General features: G+C 39.9%; 1 protein-coding gene across 1 annotated transcript in view; it reads right to left on the bottom strand.

Annotated features, from left to right (window-relative positions):
• The window catches only part of LOC126237672 (tyrosine-protein kinase Dnt-like), a 250491-nt gene that overhangs the window by 106297 nt on the left and 127470 nt on the right, over positions 1 to 16724 (bottom strand). Inside the window, exon 2 of the mRNA XM_049947741.1 lies at positions 6401 to 6528. Coding sequence (XP_049803698.1) covers positions 6401 to 6528 — 128 coding nt within the window. The remainder of the gene's footprint in view (positions 1 to 6400; positions 6529 to 16724) is intronic.

Raw genomic sequence — 16724 nt, 5'->3', positions numbered from 1 at the left:
ATTCTGTTGCGATGACCACTCAGCTACCGGGGGCGGACACGTGTGCTGGTACAGTTTCGTGATTAAGAGAGAGCAGCACGCGTGACGAGGGAAGTGGCCGTGGCTGGCAGAACGCCTTACCTGCCGTACGGGATGACCATGAATAATATTGACTTCAAACACTGCACACCAGAGAGCAATATCCACGTATTAATATTAGTGCTGCAAAATTGCTTAATTGGTCGCTAAGTAAAATGCCACTAGTAAAGTAACCAATGACTTTATTCGACGCTTACCGGGAAATACTCATCATCAGACAGTTTGGAAACCAAAATACAAATCACAGAAATTATACAAATGTATAGGGAGCAACATGACAAGAGTGCAAAAACAAAGATTCGTCATATTGAAAGCTGACATAAACACCGTGATCCCCAGGTATTTAGATACATAAAGACACGTTGTAACCAATCCAGCTGTCATGGCAGACTAGTTTCAAAACTACATCGTGCTTTCCAGGTAGACACTTCAAGCCACAAGAGAACAGTGAAGCAAACATAGGTGGTGCGGCATAGTGGCGAAAACCGAGTCATAAATTTTAATTCATTTACAAAATATTGTTGAATACAAAACGTAACTTCCAGAAAGTTAAACAAAGCCAGAACGTTAAACGTGCTATAAACAGTTTTTACACTGCTATAAATTGCCGTCAGTAGAAAAGACACGTAAAATAAAACGGATAAGATATACAAACGTGTTACGCAAAATCGAAATTGTGCGCGAATGACGTATTGACAAAAAGTGTGAACCATACCACATAGTGAGGTACAGCGAATTATGTGAAATTTCAGTGTTAAAAAACAAGAAGGAAACAGTCGTGACATACGAAACGAATACGAGCACTCGCAGGACTAGGTAAAGGGACTAGAACCACCGAAAGATGCTAAAATAAATCAGAGAAAGAAGAAATACATAAAATAATGTAGCAAAGCTCCAGGAATATAAAGCATTATAGAGTCCGTAATAATGCTTTGGAAATACTTAGGAGTTAGAGAACAAGATAATATAACAAATAAGCGAAAATAAATTTACATTTAAAGGCTGTCAGAGCGGTTCAAACCCTCCAGAAGACACATCTAATGCATTATGTACGGAAAACCTATCACTGCGTAATGAAACATAAAACTGTGACATACATAGAATTAGAGGAGTAACTCCCACCGTCACAGGACAAGATGAGGGATATCGTAAGTAATATATAAAATACTGTGCTTAAATAGAAAATGTAATAACAACTCATTAATTAGTAAATGAAGTACAAAATAACTCTGAATCTCAAAGGCGTCAGGGACTCAAACTCTGAAGAGAAATCCATATGAAAAGTGTGCACACGAAAATAGATCTGCTTAAAACAACATAGAGCGTAAAGAATAGCACAAAACGTAGGTATAATGCAAGGAAGTGGCGCAAGCAAACTAATTCCCGTAATCATCGTAATTAATAAAATATTACGAAAGTAAGAAGCGTAACAACCAACAGCGGACGAATATATGTGTGGAGTAGGGTAGAATCGGTGGGAACTACATAGAATTACAAGTGTAGTGTTTCCTCAAATATTTTGTGGAATCTTTGGCGTCTCGAAAACAGCTGTTCATTCAACACTGAAGATGGGTCACACGACTGGTGTAAAAATCTTTCTAACTCTTCCAAAAATTTAACTCACTCCGTTTTGGCTTGACAGGAAGTGTATTCATTCCTCTGTCTATGGGAAGCTTTCGATGTCTCTCACCTGCTAAACGGCACCCAAGTGCGGAATTATTTTTATAAGCATGTTCACGAAACTAGTGGCAAAGCTTCTTCCAGTTTGACCAACGTAGATTCACAGGAACCACATTTAATTTTGTAGCTGCCTGAGCAGTTATATTTATCAGGTTTATCGTCAACAGAATTCCGCTTCAACGAACTTAACTTTTCGCGTCTAAAAACTGATCTGCACTTTCGCTTGCCTGAAAGAAAGTGCAGTGGTTTCACAATGCGGTCCTGTGTAAGATACAGACACATTAAGTTTTTCAGATGACTTTTATCAAAGACTTTTATCTCGATAGCAAATATGAATGAATCCGAATACTCATAGGCACGACCTACTTGCATAAGAATATCATACTCTTTATTCAAGCGTTCAGTGCTGAGCTAAAACTTGCTTAATGTATTGTACATTTATTGAAAGTATGCACGTTTTTGTGCAAGTGGATGGGCAAAATCATTACCGAAAATATTGTCAGTGGGTGCTGGCTTACGATAGATACTAAGGGGAATGATGTGCCATCTCTCTCGTTAACATAAGATCAAGAAAGCTGAGTCGTTTACTATTCTCTAATTCGGATGCACGTAGTTCGATGCCAGTTCGTTACCAAGGTACACAATCACAATGTCATCCATTTATCTACAATAAAAAACAGTTTTAACCATAATGGGCAGACTATTTTTGAAGAAGGTTTTCTCTGAGTCATTAAAAAGTATTGCAGTTAGAATAACTGATGCCGCTGCACCCCATCACAAGCCCACCACTTTGATGATAGATCTTACCATGTGGAACAAAAAAATTGAAAGAAAAGATCAGAGGAATAAATTCAAGAAGTTCATAGGCTTCTCCTATGGCTAATGTTTTATGTTTCCAACAATTCATATGAATTATTACGAAAGTTTCGTCCAGCGGAATGTTGTGTAAGGATTAGTGATGTCAAAGGAAGCTAGCAACGAATCTTCTGGCACACTACAATTCTTAATTAATGCTTTCATTTCGTAATTGTTCTTAACGGACCACGTGTTAGAAAAAACGTAAGCTTCTTTAATTTGGTGTAATACAAACTGTTTATGACAAATATTGGCTTTGGCATCCATTCACATGAGGTCTTACGGGAGAACCTTGTTTATGAAGGTTAACCTGTGACCCTAATTTTGGAAGTTTTGGTTTCGTGATTAAACATCTTTTCTTAGCAACGTCTGAATAGAACAGAACATTTGAATTGCTCATATATTTTGTTTTTCAAATCATCGATATGTTTTAGCATAGGATTTTTCTAGACTTCCTTAGTGTTGTTGTTTCCAAAAATTTCTAAAGTCTTAGTTACACAATCTTTAGCTCAGATAAGTAGGACAGGCTGTCATTGTAGGCTCTTGTTACGATAACACTACCTTCACATCATTTTGTGTTGAGATTCATGACTGATAACAGAAGTGCTTTGGAGGAAAATTGAGTCTTAAATGATTTGTCAAAGGCCTTACGCGTTTTACTGCAATGGCTGCCTGAAGAGATTCAGGAATTTTATACTGTTCACAAACGTTTTTAATTTCAGGAATAGCTCTTTTAACACCTTGGTTGTTAACTGCTGTTGGGAGATTAAAATTCTTTTCTGAACAAGCGCCGCTCATCAGAAGACAACTCGAGGTTTCGTATGTTGATTACAATAACTGCAAAAGGATGTTTACACTTGGCACGCTTAACATTGGAATTTCACCTATTTTACTGTATATCACTATGTGGTACGGTATTTGTCAATACACCGTTTAATATTGATTTTGTTTAATTGATTTGTATACCTTATGCATTTTATTTTATATGCCTATTCTATTGATGGTACTTTATACCAATGTAAGAATTGTTTTTCGGCATGTTGTTTAACTTTCTTGCTTTATATACCTTTGTGAAAGTTCTCTTTTTTATTCAACAGTTTTTTGTAAATGTATTGTAATTTATTATTCTGTTATCGTCGCTATGCGGCACCACTTTTGTATGCTTCATCGCACCCTGGTGGCACAAATTGTTTATTTGGAAAACATAATGTCGTTCTGAGATTAGTCTGCCTTGACAGCTGTATCCGTTACAACGTCTCTTTCTGCATCCGCATACCTAGATGATCATGGTGTATATGGCAGCTCTCAATACGATGAAATTTTGTAAATATACCTTTGTCATGTTGCTCTCTATACCTTTGTACGTTTTCTGTCATTTGTATTTTGGTTTCCTAACTATGTGATGAGATGCCTCTCCCGAAACGCGTCAAATAAACCCACTGGATTTTGACTAGTGGCATTTCGTTTCGTGACCAATTCAGTAATTCTGGAGCACTCATATTAATGTTCAGTGTTGTTGCATTCTTCCTGCGTGACTTTATGTCACAATTACAACGAATCTACGTAGACTGTGTTGATGTGCATTTCTTGCTTTAGTTAGTTACGAATTTTTGTGTTATGTACATACTTAACACACTTAGTGGAAAATCAAAACTCCTAGCTAGTCCTATCCGTGCTTTACAACTCATTTGAAAGGCGCGCTATGGAACGACCAGAACAAGACCGGCGAAAAGCCTCTAGGAACTGCTTGTAACGAAAGTAAGTGGAAATAGCAGGGACTTGCCTGCTTGCCTCTCTGTTTCCCTATCGAATGAATGTAGTCATTCTCCTCTCATTGTACGTTGTCAGCGTATAAAAACTGCATGGAAGCTTCATCAGATATGGCTGTCGTGTTCTGTGTTTATAATGACACCATCGTATTGACCATCAAATATTTAGTTTGTTCTTTCCTTACGCGGTTCAGTAGCTTGCCATTGTCAAAAGAATGCAACATTCCTGAAACATGTCACATCCGACTTACAGAGCGTAAGTGAAAACTTATACTTAGTAAGAATAAGCTGGATGTGATACCATACATCAGCAGTATATGAGGTGCCAATCGATTTGAGCCTTCCTCCTGCACCAGCTGCGCTGCTGAGAGGCAGATCGGTTCTTGAACAACTCTGAGACTCAATAAAATTGTTAACTGATTTCAACTAACGCTATTATGAAAGCAGAAATTGCCCTGCCAGTGAGTCGTAGGTCTTGACATTCCCGGAGTTCAGTACGAATAAACTGCATGAGAAACGGGATTCACTAGCTATGAAATCAAAACATTCTGCCTCGCGAAGCAAATTTTATTACAGAGTATTCAGTGTTCACATATTAATATGGACATTACATACAATTACTTGAACACATGACAAAGAACAACTAAACGAAACATGAAAATAAATTATGATAAACAACAATAGTTCTGGTAAATTTGTCGGATAAGAAACTGTGGTCGGTAGTGACCAACTTCCTAGAATTATAACGTAGTCGCGGGTGGATAATTATGATTGCGGGACTGTACCGGTAGAGAAAGTAAATTAACCATACCACGACGCCTCTCCGCCTAATCGTGGGTGAACTTACATGGATGCGTTGAAATACTAGAAAATTCTTAACCTCGTTCCTTCCTAACCAGCCGATGCCGCTAGATATTCTCACCGAAACTGTTATGTGTTGACGAGCAGACTGCGGATGATGTACACTTAAACAAAGGAAACGTGATGGGAATTAAAATTTCCTCACAAACAGCGAGAAATTTAAGTGCCAGTATTATTCTCGAAGCGATATCGAGAAGTGCGTCTTCTTCGCTTCTTTGTAGCTAAGTGAAATCTTTGCAGACTGCGGATGATGTACACTTAAACAAAGGAAACGTGATGGGAATTAAAATTTCCTCACAAACAGCGAGAAATTTAAGTGCCAGTATTATTCTCGAAGCGATATCGAGAAGTGCGTCTTCTTCGCTTCTTTGTAGCTAAGTGAAATCTTTGGGTTTTCACCATCTCCTGTGTGTGCTTTGCTCAGAGTTCACGTCAAAAATGCCCACCGGTGACAAAAAGTTTGTCCAACTTTAGCTATTGTTGTACTTGTCGTATTACTTTTTTTCTCCCAACGAAAACTGAGTAAAACTCATTCTCCAGTCGGCAGCCTTTTAGGCTGCACTGTATGAGAATCAGGGACTCACGAGTTTACGTCATTGGCTCGCTTTTTTATCCTATCAATTCACGGACGGTCATCTCTTGCACAAAAATTTGGAGAACTGCTCTTGACTTTCCACACTAGCTGTTTCTCGGAACAACCAACGGGTTCTGTGTTATCGGTTGTCGGAAAAAGAAAATCTCATCCCATCGGGTCTTGGTGCCTCTTTTCGTCGGAGTGTGCTTTCACAAAACGGATGAAGAACACAGAGTCTGAGTAGTTCCACTGCTTTCGCGAGAAGCAAGCAGCCAATAGTCTGTTCAAATGATCCCACTTCATGTGCATTCTGAGAACTCACTAGGCAAGGTTGAAACCCCTCAGCATAACGCGCTTTGACAGAAAGGGGCCACTTATCTGCTGGAACGAGTCTCCATGGGTCACTGCTCTGTTCCACATGTGAAATGATTGCAGACTAAGAGTAAGTGGAACACTGGGATCGCCAGTGTTTTCTTGGTACACAATTAACTGAGGATAGAACTGAATTACAACACTGGATTTAGTAAAAGCTACGGAAGTTGGTTGCTCTAAAACATTCAGAGCTCTGAATGTAAATACGCACCGGGTTTTTGGCGAGCGACTGCCAGGAGAAGACCAGATCGCTGATGTGCGCCGGCACGGGCACCACGAAGTTCATGGCGTACGTGTTGACCACGCCCTCTCGCACGTAGAACAGCTCCGCCGACAGGCCTGCAACAAACACAAGCACGCCGTCACTTGAGGCGCCACAGCTGGCTACGCGGATAGATGAGCTCCCACATGACGACAGGACATCCTGAGCTGTCTTCCTGTAGCCTATCTGAGGTAATCATATCGGATAAATAATTTGTCACCGCAGAAGACATCACGTTAACACCGTGCAATACCGCCTCCGCCATGATAACGTCCATGTTCCAGCGAGAAAAAACTTCTGTAAATATCTCCAATTTCACCATAAACAGTGTAAGCCTCTCATTCATGATTACGAGTACATCCCGTAAAATAGCCCCGGAGATTTTCTTTGCGGTTAACATCTGGTGATTTAGCCAGCCAGTCGAGATTCAATAGGATGCCGGAGTGTCCATGAAGCCACAAACGTCTCTGACGTCAATCTGTTGTAGAATTTTAGAACATGTTTTTTGCTCGAGTATCATGTCGTGTTTGGAAACCCAGAATCTACTCTGTAGGAATCAACATGGATTCCGCAAACAGCGATCGTGTGAGACCAACTCGCTTTATTTGTTCATGGGACCCAGAACATATTAGATACAGCCTCCCAGGTAGATGCCATTTTCCTTGACTTCCGGAAGGCGTTCGATACAGTTCCGCACAGTCGCCTGATAAACAAAGTAAGAGCCTACGGAATATCAGACCAGCTGTGTGGCTGGATTGAAGAGTTTTTAGCAAACAGAACACAGCATGTTGTTCTCAATGGAGAGACGCCACAGGCGTTCAAGTAACCTCTGGCGCGCCACAGGGGAGTGTTATGGGACCATTGTTTTACACAATATATATAAATGACCTAGTAGATAGTGTCGGAAGTTCCATGCGGCTTTTCGCGGATGATGCTGTAGTATAGAGAGAAGTTGCAGCATTAGAAAATTGTAGCGAAATGCAGGAAGATCAGCAGCGGATAGGCACTTGGTGCAGGGAGTGGCAACTGACCCTTAACATAGACAAATGTAATGTATTGCGAATACATAGAAAGAAGGATCCTTTACTGTATGATTATATGATAGCGGAACAAACACTGGTAGCAGTTACTTCTGTAAAATATCTGGGAGTATGCGTGCGGAACGATTTGAAGTGGAATGATCATATAAAATTAATTATTGGTAAGGCGCGTACCACGTTGAGATTCATTGGGAGAGTCCTTAGAAAATGTAGTCCATCAACAAAGGAGGTGGCTTACAAAACACTCGTTCGACCTATACTTGAGTATTGCTCATCAGTGTGGGATCCGTACCAGGTCGGGTTGACGGAGGTGATAGAGAAGATCCAAAGAAGGGCGGCGCGTTTCGTCACAGGGTTATTTGGTAACCGTGATAGCGTTACGGAGCTGTTTAGCAAACTCAAGTGGCAGACTCAGCAAGAGACGCGCTCTGCATTGCGGTGTAGCTTGCTCACCGGGTTTCGAGAGGGTGCGTTTCTGGATGAGATATCGAATATATTGCTTCGCCCTACTTATACCTCCCGAGGAGATCACGAATGTAAAATTAGAGAGATTCGAGCGCGCACTGAGGCTTTCAGACAGTCGTTCTTCCCGCGAACCATACGCGACTGGAACATAAAAGGGAGGTAATGACAGTGGCACGTAAAGTGCCCTCCACCACAAACCGTTGGGTGGCTTGCGGAGTATAAATGTAGATGTAGATGAGGACCAGATGATACCTAAAATTACCGATAATATCCCCTTAAACATCAGACAACGTATCCTCATTTCCAGTCACCTTTACAATAGTTCCCTCGTGTTTGTATGCAACCCTACTCGCGATTTTACCATTGTTGGAAGTACTGCTGGCACTTTGCTGAATCAGTTGCAATTTGGCTTGAATCTTTTATACGGAGACAAAACGTCATCTTTTCAATTCCAATTTCATTTTCTGGAAGGGGTAACACTTGGTATTGGTGCAGCCCTGTGACCACAGGTGTTGTCGTTTTGGAATACGGATATGTACACAGCCTACTAGTAGTAAAGGTGAAGAAAAAACGGCAACACTTGACCACCGAGAATTTTTAAATAATTTTCAACGTTCCTCTTAATGGTAACCTGTATTAGTGTACGTAACGTGTGGAAAGCACCACGGAAAACATTGCAGAACCATCTTCGGTCAGGAAGTTTCTCTCCACACATTCTCCGTTACACGTTTCATTCGGCCCAGGGTGTAACCGACACGTTCCGGAACTTGGAAAGAAGCGAAATCGGAGGTCACTACATGTCTCCAGTCAGACGGCGCTTCACGCGATCCAGCAAGAGGCGCAACAAGAGTACTTCCGGATGTGGAAACGGCGTTAGGAGCGGTGTATCAGTTGTGCAGAAGAGCATTTCGAAGGATACCATGCATAATAGGTAAAAGGTAAGCGTAGAAACAACTTGTGGAAGGAGTTCTGGAATATTTTGAACAGACCTTCATAGTGATCATGGGCTCTTTTAAGTGAATGACTAACTTTTTAACACAATTGCGACACAAAGTTGATAATGAACAGTAGCTCTGCGTAAAGGCTGAATTGGTCGCTAACCGAAAAGCCATGCTTCAAAAACAAATGGTTCAAATGGGTCTGAGCCCTATGGGACAACATCTGAGGTCATCAGCTCCCTAGAACTTAGAACTACTTAAAGCTAACTAACCTAAGGACTTCACACACATCCATGCCCAAGGCAGGATGCGGACCTGCGACCGTAGCAGTCGCGCGGTTCCGGGCTGAAGCGCCTAGAAATGCTCGGCCACCGCGGCCGGCTTTCAAAAACTGAATGACTTTCTTGCTCATAAATGACACGTTTCGCACTTAGCCCTCTTCAGATTCGTACGAGTAACATGCTGCTTGTAGATATGAAGGTTACAAGATGTGCACATACGAGGTGGGGCTAGAAAAAAAACGGACTAGTACTGGTGAAACAATAAAACGAATGCAATAAGGCTGAAAGTCGCGTGGCCTGTCACGTGACTCTCGGTCCGCCTACTGCTCGAGTTTCATCTGCCTCCTGTACTCAGTCTGCCCGTGGCGTCTGTTTTAAGTAGTTGACGTTTTGTCTGTGCGTCGGAATATGTTGAGTGTACAGAAAGAACAGCGTGTTAACATCAAATTTTGTTTCAAACTAGGAAAATCTGCAAGTGAAACGTTTGTAATTTTATAACAAGTGTACGGCGATGATTGTTTATCGCGAACACAAGTGTTTGAGTGGTTTAAACGATTTAAAGATGGCCGCGAAGACACCAGTGATGACACTCGCACTGGCAGACCATTGTCAGCAAAAACTGATGCAAACATTGAAAAAATCGGTAAACTTGTTCGACAAGATCGCCGTTTAACAATCAGAGCAGATTGTTAAACGGCGATCTTGTCGAACAAGTTTACCGATTTTTTCAATGTTTGCATCAGTTTTTGCTGACAATGGTCTGCCAGTGCGAGTGTCATCACTGGTGTCTTCGCGGCCATCTTTAAATCGTTTAAACCACTCAAACACTTGTGTTCGCGATAAACAATCATCGCCGTACACTTTTTGTAACATTACAAACGTTTCACTTGCAGATTTTCCTAGTCTGAAACAAAATTTGATGTTAACACGCTGTTCTTTCTGTACACTCAACATTTTCCGACGCACAGACAAAACGTCAACTACTTAAAACAGACGCCACGGGCAGACTGAGTACAGGAGGCAGATGAAACTCGAGCAGTAGGCGGAGCGAGAGTCACGTGACAGGCCACGCGACTTTCAGCCTTATTGCATTCGTTTTATTGTTTCACCAGTACTAGTCCGGTTTTTTTCTAGCCACACCTCGTAACAGTCATAAAAGGACTCAGTGTTTTGCTGGTCACACTCTGCTAATGATTGTTGCGTGCACATCTTGTAACCTTTATATTTACATGCAGCATGTTGCCCCTAGATACTTCAAGAAGGCTGAGTCCGAAAAGTGTTACATTACCAGCAGTAAAGTCATTCTTCTAACCACGGTTTTTCTGTTAGCTTCTAATCCAGCCTTTATGCAGTACTATTGTTAATGAATAATATGAATTCCAGAGAGATTAACACAGTAACAGTGGAGCCCTTTTTACCTGAGTGACTTCCTTGTCTCAGTCGATCGCTCGTGAAAATACCTGTGCTGAATTGCGATTCGCTTTTCACAAATGGTCGTTTGTACAAGTACGTCACCAGCAAAATTGTGAGTGTCGTGCGTGGTGTCTGTTGTGCATTTTGGCGCCTCAACCGTTGAAGAGTGGTTGTAAGCGACTCTCCTTCTTTAAAAATGTCGAAACATAGTAACTGAATTAATAAGCTACTGATGATAACACATTTTATTAGTAACGAAAGGAAGATGCACGCTGGATGTTCGTGAATGAGGCGGTACAGTAAATTCTCTGCACAACTGAGAACTTACAGCTGAAAAAAAATTCTCATCCAACCATTTTCAAACGTTTACTCAATCTGAAGTTTGTTCAACGAAATTTCTTGCGTTTCACCAGCACTAATGGCAAGGACTTTCAAAGGCTCGTCGTCTGTTACTGGTGGCCGAAAATCAATATGTTAACAAGTGGTCACAAATGCCACAACAGTTTTGCAACATTTAGAAGGCAGTATAAAGTGTCAATTTATCTGGTTATCGAAATAAATGCTTTACCGGCGATCTCTGCTTTTTGAAGGTTTCTTTCTGAACTGGTCATTGATCAACGTTCTTATTTATGCACTGAGCAGGCTTTTTCGTTGTTCAGGTATTGTATAACTTAAATCGTATTTCAGTTTCTTACGTTTGGTCTCAGATAATACTCTTTGTACACATATCGTGTCCTTTTTCACCCTTTTATTGTCTCGAAAACAAAGCAAGCAGTAAAATAAAAGTGAATAATAGACATAAACACAAAATTCGTTTTTTAAATTTAAATTTATCCATGTTATATGGATGTTGTTTGGGATTTGCGATTGTATTATAAAATTATGTGGAATAATTGATACTGCTGCAGTCACTATTTACTAATATTTTATTTTTAGGACAATGCATTTCAGGAGCATGCTGCCATCATCAGGTCCATTATACAGTTACTTATACATCAGCTTATAGGTTATGTTCATTAGTTGTGTGGGTCAGTGGGGTTAAGAATCGAAACATAAACCTGTGTGGAAGGATAAATCTGTTACAGTGTGTATATTATGTGAATAGCATGACTAGGTAATATTTTAATACGTTTGCTTACATTTCTGTTGGCGATTTAATTTTATGGCACACAGAGCACAGTAACAAGTAAAGAATAAGGGACAATAAATGGACTTATATGAAGAACTGGATATCTTCATTCATGGCACAGCACATGGAGATGCATTATTAAATTATAAGCTTCAAAATAATAATGTTAATTTCTTTAAAAACTTCCCCAAGATTAAATTTTTGTTTCCTTGACAGAATAGTTTTCTTTAAGTATCCATGTAACATTCTCCATATTGCCAATACTTCTACATAAGAGTCCTCATCTTCACTATAGGCATATATTACTGTGTTTGAAATTGTAGGTAGTTTAGCTTAGATTTAATAACTCTCTAGAAAGATGTTAACAGTCTAGGAAATTGTAAGTAGTTTATCTTAGATTTTAAAACTCTTTGGAGAGATGTAAACAGATGTTTGTGAAAATGCTAAGTTTTGATTTACCCGTTACTGTGCTCTGTGTGCCAGAGAATGAAATCGCCAACAGAAATGCAAGTAAACGTATTAATATATTATCTAATCATGCTATTCACATAATGTACATACTGTAACGGATTTATCCTTCGACACTGGTTTATGTTTCGATTCTTAATTCCACTGGCACACACAGCTAATGTACATAACCTATGAGCTGTTGTATAAGTAACTGTATAATGCACGTGATGATGGCAGTATGCTGGCGAAATGCACTGTGCTAATAAAATATTAATAAAAGTGACTGCATCAGTATAAACTATTCGACAAAATTCGTTGCTTTGACATTAGCGAGTTCGTCGAGAACTGGTTAATTTCCGTATGCAGTAGGATATACCACCATCCTCTGTTTCTGTGCATGCATAGTCGTCGTCACACTCAGTACCTTAGATCTCTGCACTCGGAAAATTAAATTTATCCGCGCTGTAAATGTAACTTTAAGACAAACCGAAATATGCAGTAAATATTCAAGGTACAGAGCAATGACTTGATACCAACGCTGAAACACCGTAATAGACGTTCAGTGGAAGGAAATTTCTTGGAGAAACAATACGTTGAAAAACACAATTGTCCATCTATACAGATTAAGACTGTATCGAAACAAGAAGTGTGTGAAATAGCTTGGAAAGAAAGAGTGAGGCGTGTCTAGAGGTGTAGTTTTGCTCCATTAAGCAATTTGTATGTTAACAATTGATTTGCATTTCATACGATCATAGAACGCTTCAAAACGCCTACCGGTATCGGTCTAAAGGTCCTAAAGCAAAACCGTAGAATGAAAGCAGATGAGAGGTGTTTTGAAAATAAAATTTTAAAAATTTATTTTGCCACATTCTCTGATGACAGAGTGTGTGTTTCGAGAGGTAGCCAGAAAGAATGGACGTAAGTAGTATGTTACAGGCACAACTGTCGGGAATATTTTGTGCAAAATTTTAATTTAGAAATCAATAATATATTTTATTTTATTCCTAGTTCATTTGTTAAAATGCATTTCTTAATATGTTAGGATGAAAGTCCATTGTCCATTCTTGATTTTTTAATGCACTGTCAAAAAGCAAGACAAAATACTTCGTTATTAAAACGGCACCTACTATTCGAATGAAAACCTATTTCAATGTTTATTACACCATTCCCGTATCCCATGATAGCATTGGCCGTTGGATGATTTACAAACGGCATATTCAACTCAGATAGTTCATGTACACTTTTCAAATACAACTTGGAAAATCATCCAGCAGCCATGGAGTAAAAGGATGCGGCCCAGTATAGTTTTGTGAATTGCATTAAATGCGAGATGTGCGGAACCTGATATGAACAGTAGCCTACTTCATGTTGTCCTCCCCACATATAGACTGTTTATATAGCTGTCTTGTTATTTGCGAACTTTAATGACAATTGGGTTTTCCTACAGCACCTGAACTAAGTATTGTTTTACCCGGTACAAAACACAGGAATTGACGTCTAACGTAAAGATATCTTGACTAATTCTAACACAACGGTTTAATAGTTCTGACAGCTCAGATTAAGCATTCGAACAGATGAGCCTATGTAATAACCGGTGAAACCTAGGATAAAGGCACCATCTTCTCTGCTCTTGTCGCTGCCTCGTTACCATTTGAGAGCTCCAGGTGCAAGACAAGGCGTAACCAACCTATGGTCATTTAGAAAAGTTTGCTTTTTTCGATTCTAGCACTCTTCCTTGACATTTAAGTCAGTTTGTCTATCACTGCTGTATGCAGAATTGTTTCAGATTTTTTTTAACTTCTACACAATATTTTCACTGAGCTGTTTGACATTTAATATCAGTTCACCTATAATGTCGTCACTGATATCGCAAAGATTTTCAACCTAGTCATCGATACATTTTTCGCTCTGGGGGAATATAATGATTTTTAATGCATGGCGTGCCATTAAGTATGGATTTCTCGTAAGTTCCGGGGTCTGATCATGTGGAATTAAACAGTGGATATTTCGAAGAAAGTCAAATCTCTCAGCACTACAAAACCCTTGACTCGTGCTAAATTACTGTGCTAAAATTTGCCGTTGTGTAAATTTCCAGCAATATGGGGAAGACATAATTTTCGGCCCTTCTGTTTGGCTTCTCTCTATTCTTAATGAATGTCATCGGTTGATCGGCTATCATTATCTGCAGAGCTCCTTTAGTAAATAACACTTTTACGCCATCCAAAGGCATACAGAAGCGTGAAACACTATTCTACATAAGCTCCTGACATCTTTAGAAAAGGCCCCGCTACTGACATTTCACGTACGTGGAAGTCGATATTCACATGCTGTTAACACTCTTTTAGGACACAACATTTGTTTTCCATGTACGAACACGTAGTGGCCAACTGGCCATCTGTAAGGGGCAGTCACATCTTGAAGACCAAGTGCTAAGATGCGCATCTATCTTGAATTAATTACAGTAAATAGTAATTCATAATACGTGTAGGTTCTTTTCTAGCAAAGGAAAACCGTTAGTGCGGTGACTGCATAACAGCACTTTAGATATGATAACCATTCTCGTAAATATATCTAACATTCAAATCGCACATGGGAAGCTTGTAGGAATGTGACAGTTAGTGAGTCAGGGATTGCTAGTTGGTATTTAATTTCGGTCAGAATGTACACGATGAATGAATGGCAAAATGTAAACAGTGATCGAGAAAATGGAGTAAAGAGTTGTTACAACGATTAGCTACTACTAACGGTGGTGATTATATTGCTGATGATTGTGATTTGATGATGATACGGTGACGATTAGGACTGGATGATGCTTTGATAACAGTCATGATCATGATGACTGGGAGATGACTTCTGGATGACGCTGTGACGATTGAAAGCTGCTGACTGTTTTACTTGATGACAATGAATGAAAGTTTGTGAATGGATGCATCACTGATTTTGGGAAATGTTAGTTCTCTGTCTGGCTAATTATCGGAAATGATACTTCTCTGTCTGGTAACCTTCATTGATAGCGAAATTTGAAATATAGATACGCAGAAAAAAGGATCACAAGCTACGGTAATGGTGTGGACAGTAGTTACAATAATGTAGAAATTACTTGACGCCAGCCTATGATGACGGGACGGACCGAAATCATCTTGCATTTGCGACGTGGAATAATATCTGTGATATGATTCACGAGTTCTATTGGCGGTACATCTTATTCCTTATAAATTCTACACGTCTCATGATTTCTTTTGGTGACAGAAGGGCTTGAAAAGATTCTAAGTGTGTTGTAACTTACGATGTGCTGAAAAATAATTATTGAGAAATTAATTCGCTACGTCTCAACTTTTCCGATTTAATTCGCATTGACGTTAGCCAATCAGGATGTTTCACGGGTAAACTCAAGCATTTTCACTTCCTGAAATGCAGTAATGCACCGACATCTGTGTGTCTGTGGCTTATCAGTTATTCATTATCAACCAAATTGTGCGTTTTCGGAAGTAATACATTCAAACCCGGTGAACAAGAGCTACGTTTGTTCGGTTTGAGGGAATCAAATGAAGAACACGTTTGGCGACACTGTCTGTGGCAGCCTGTTTGAATATGCGCACCCAACGACTTGATTGGCTAACATCGGAACAGCGCAACATATCGTACTTTTTTGCTAAACGATTACTTATCAGCACAATCTACCCCGTAACACTCTTACAAGCTCTTCAGGCTGTTTCTGATCACCCTCTAGATATGTCCTATGCGGCGCAGATCCAGAAATATTGCCCTGGATATATTCTTTCTGAAAAGTTCATCGATCGCAGTAATTCAGTGTGCACAGACATTATCATCCTGCAGATGGATCACTGGAACAATTGCGGCCCTTTGTAGTCGCACATGCCTTTACACTAACTCATGTCTGCACTTCTGAGCGTTAATATTGTACCATCAACAAGTAGCAAAAATGCGAACATTTGATGAAATAAGACATGTCCCTACTCCCAGTCTCCAAAAAATGACCTCCATTCACCATTCTCAGTGACTGTACAGCTTAACAAATAAATGCAAGACGAGAATACCTCTGCAAACTGTAGCGAGATTGATAGTCCGATTTAAGTATTGGTGTTTCCACAATAAACATTTTCGTCTCTGCAGTTGCGGAGTAAGCGCTATTGCATCACTGACATACACCATCCGCTCTTTACACAGTTTCCTGAGAAACCGCAACAATCAGCTATGAAGATAATTATGTTACAGTCATCAACGGAAATCTTCGTGTTGTTAAGGGCAGACATCTGCCCTCCGCTGAGTGATTACTCTCGACAGCCATGTACTTAGCGGCAGCAGTTTTCGTGGGAGTCATTATCACCGTGAACGCTGTAAAATTATAATTAGTGACAGACCCACGGCGCTTCGATTGCTCTCTTTGACGTATATTCAAGTGTCCAACGGTTCTGCCTTGCGCAAAAACGACATCCTCATTGTGTCGAAAGATATCTCCCGCATTAGGAGGGGAAACGTCAGGTACAAAATGTTTGCTTTAGACAATGCAGAATTGCAAGAAAAAATGCCATCAAA

Source organism: Schistocerca nitens, chromosome 1, assembly GCF_023898315.1.
Source record: "Schistocerca nitens isolate TAMUIC-IGC-003100 chromosome 1, iqSchNite1.1, whole genome shotgun sequence".
NCBI lineage: Eukaryota > Metazoa > Arthropoda > Insecta > Orthoptera > Acrididae > Schistocerca > Schistocerca nitens.
This window is presented reverse-complemented; position numbering and strand designations above follow the sequence as displayed.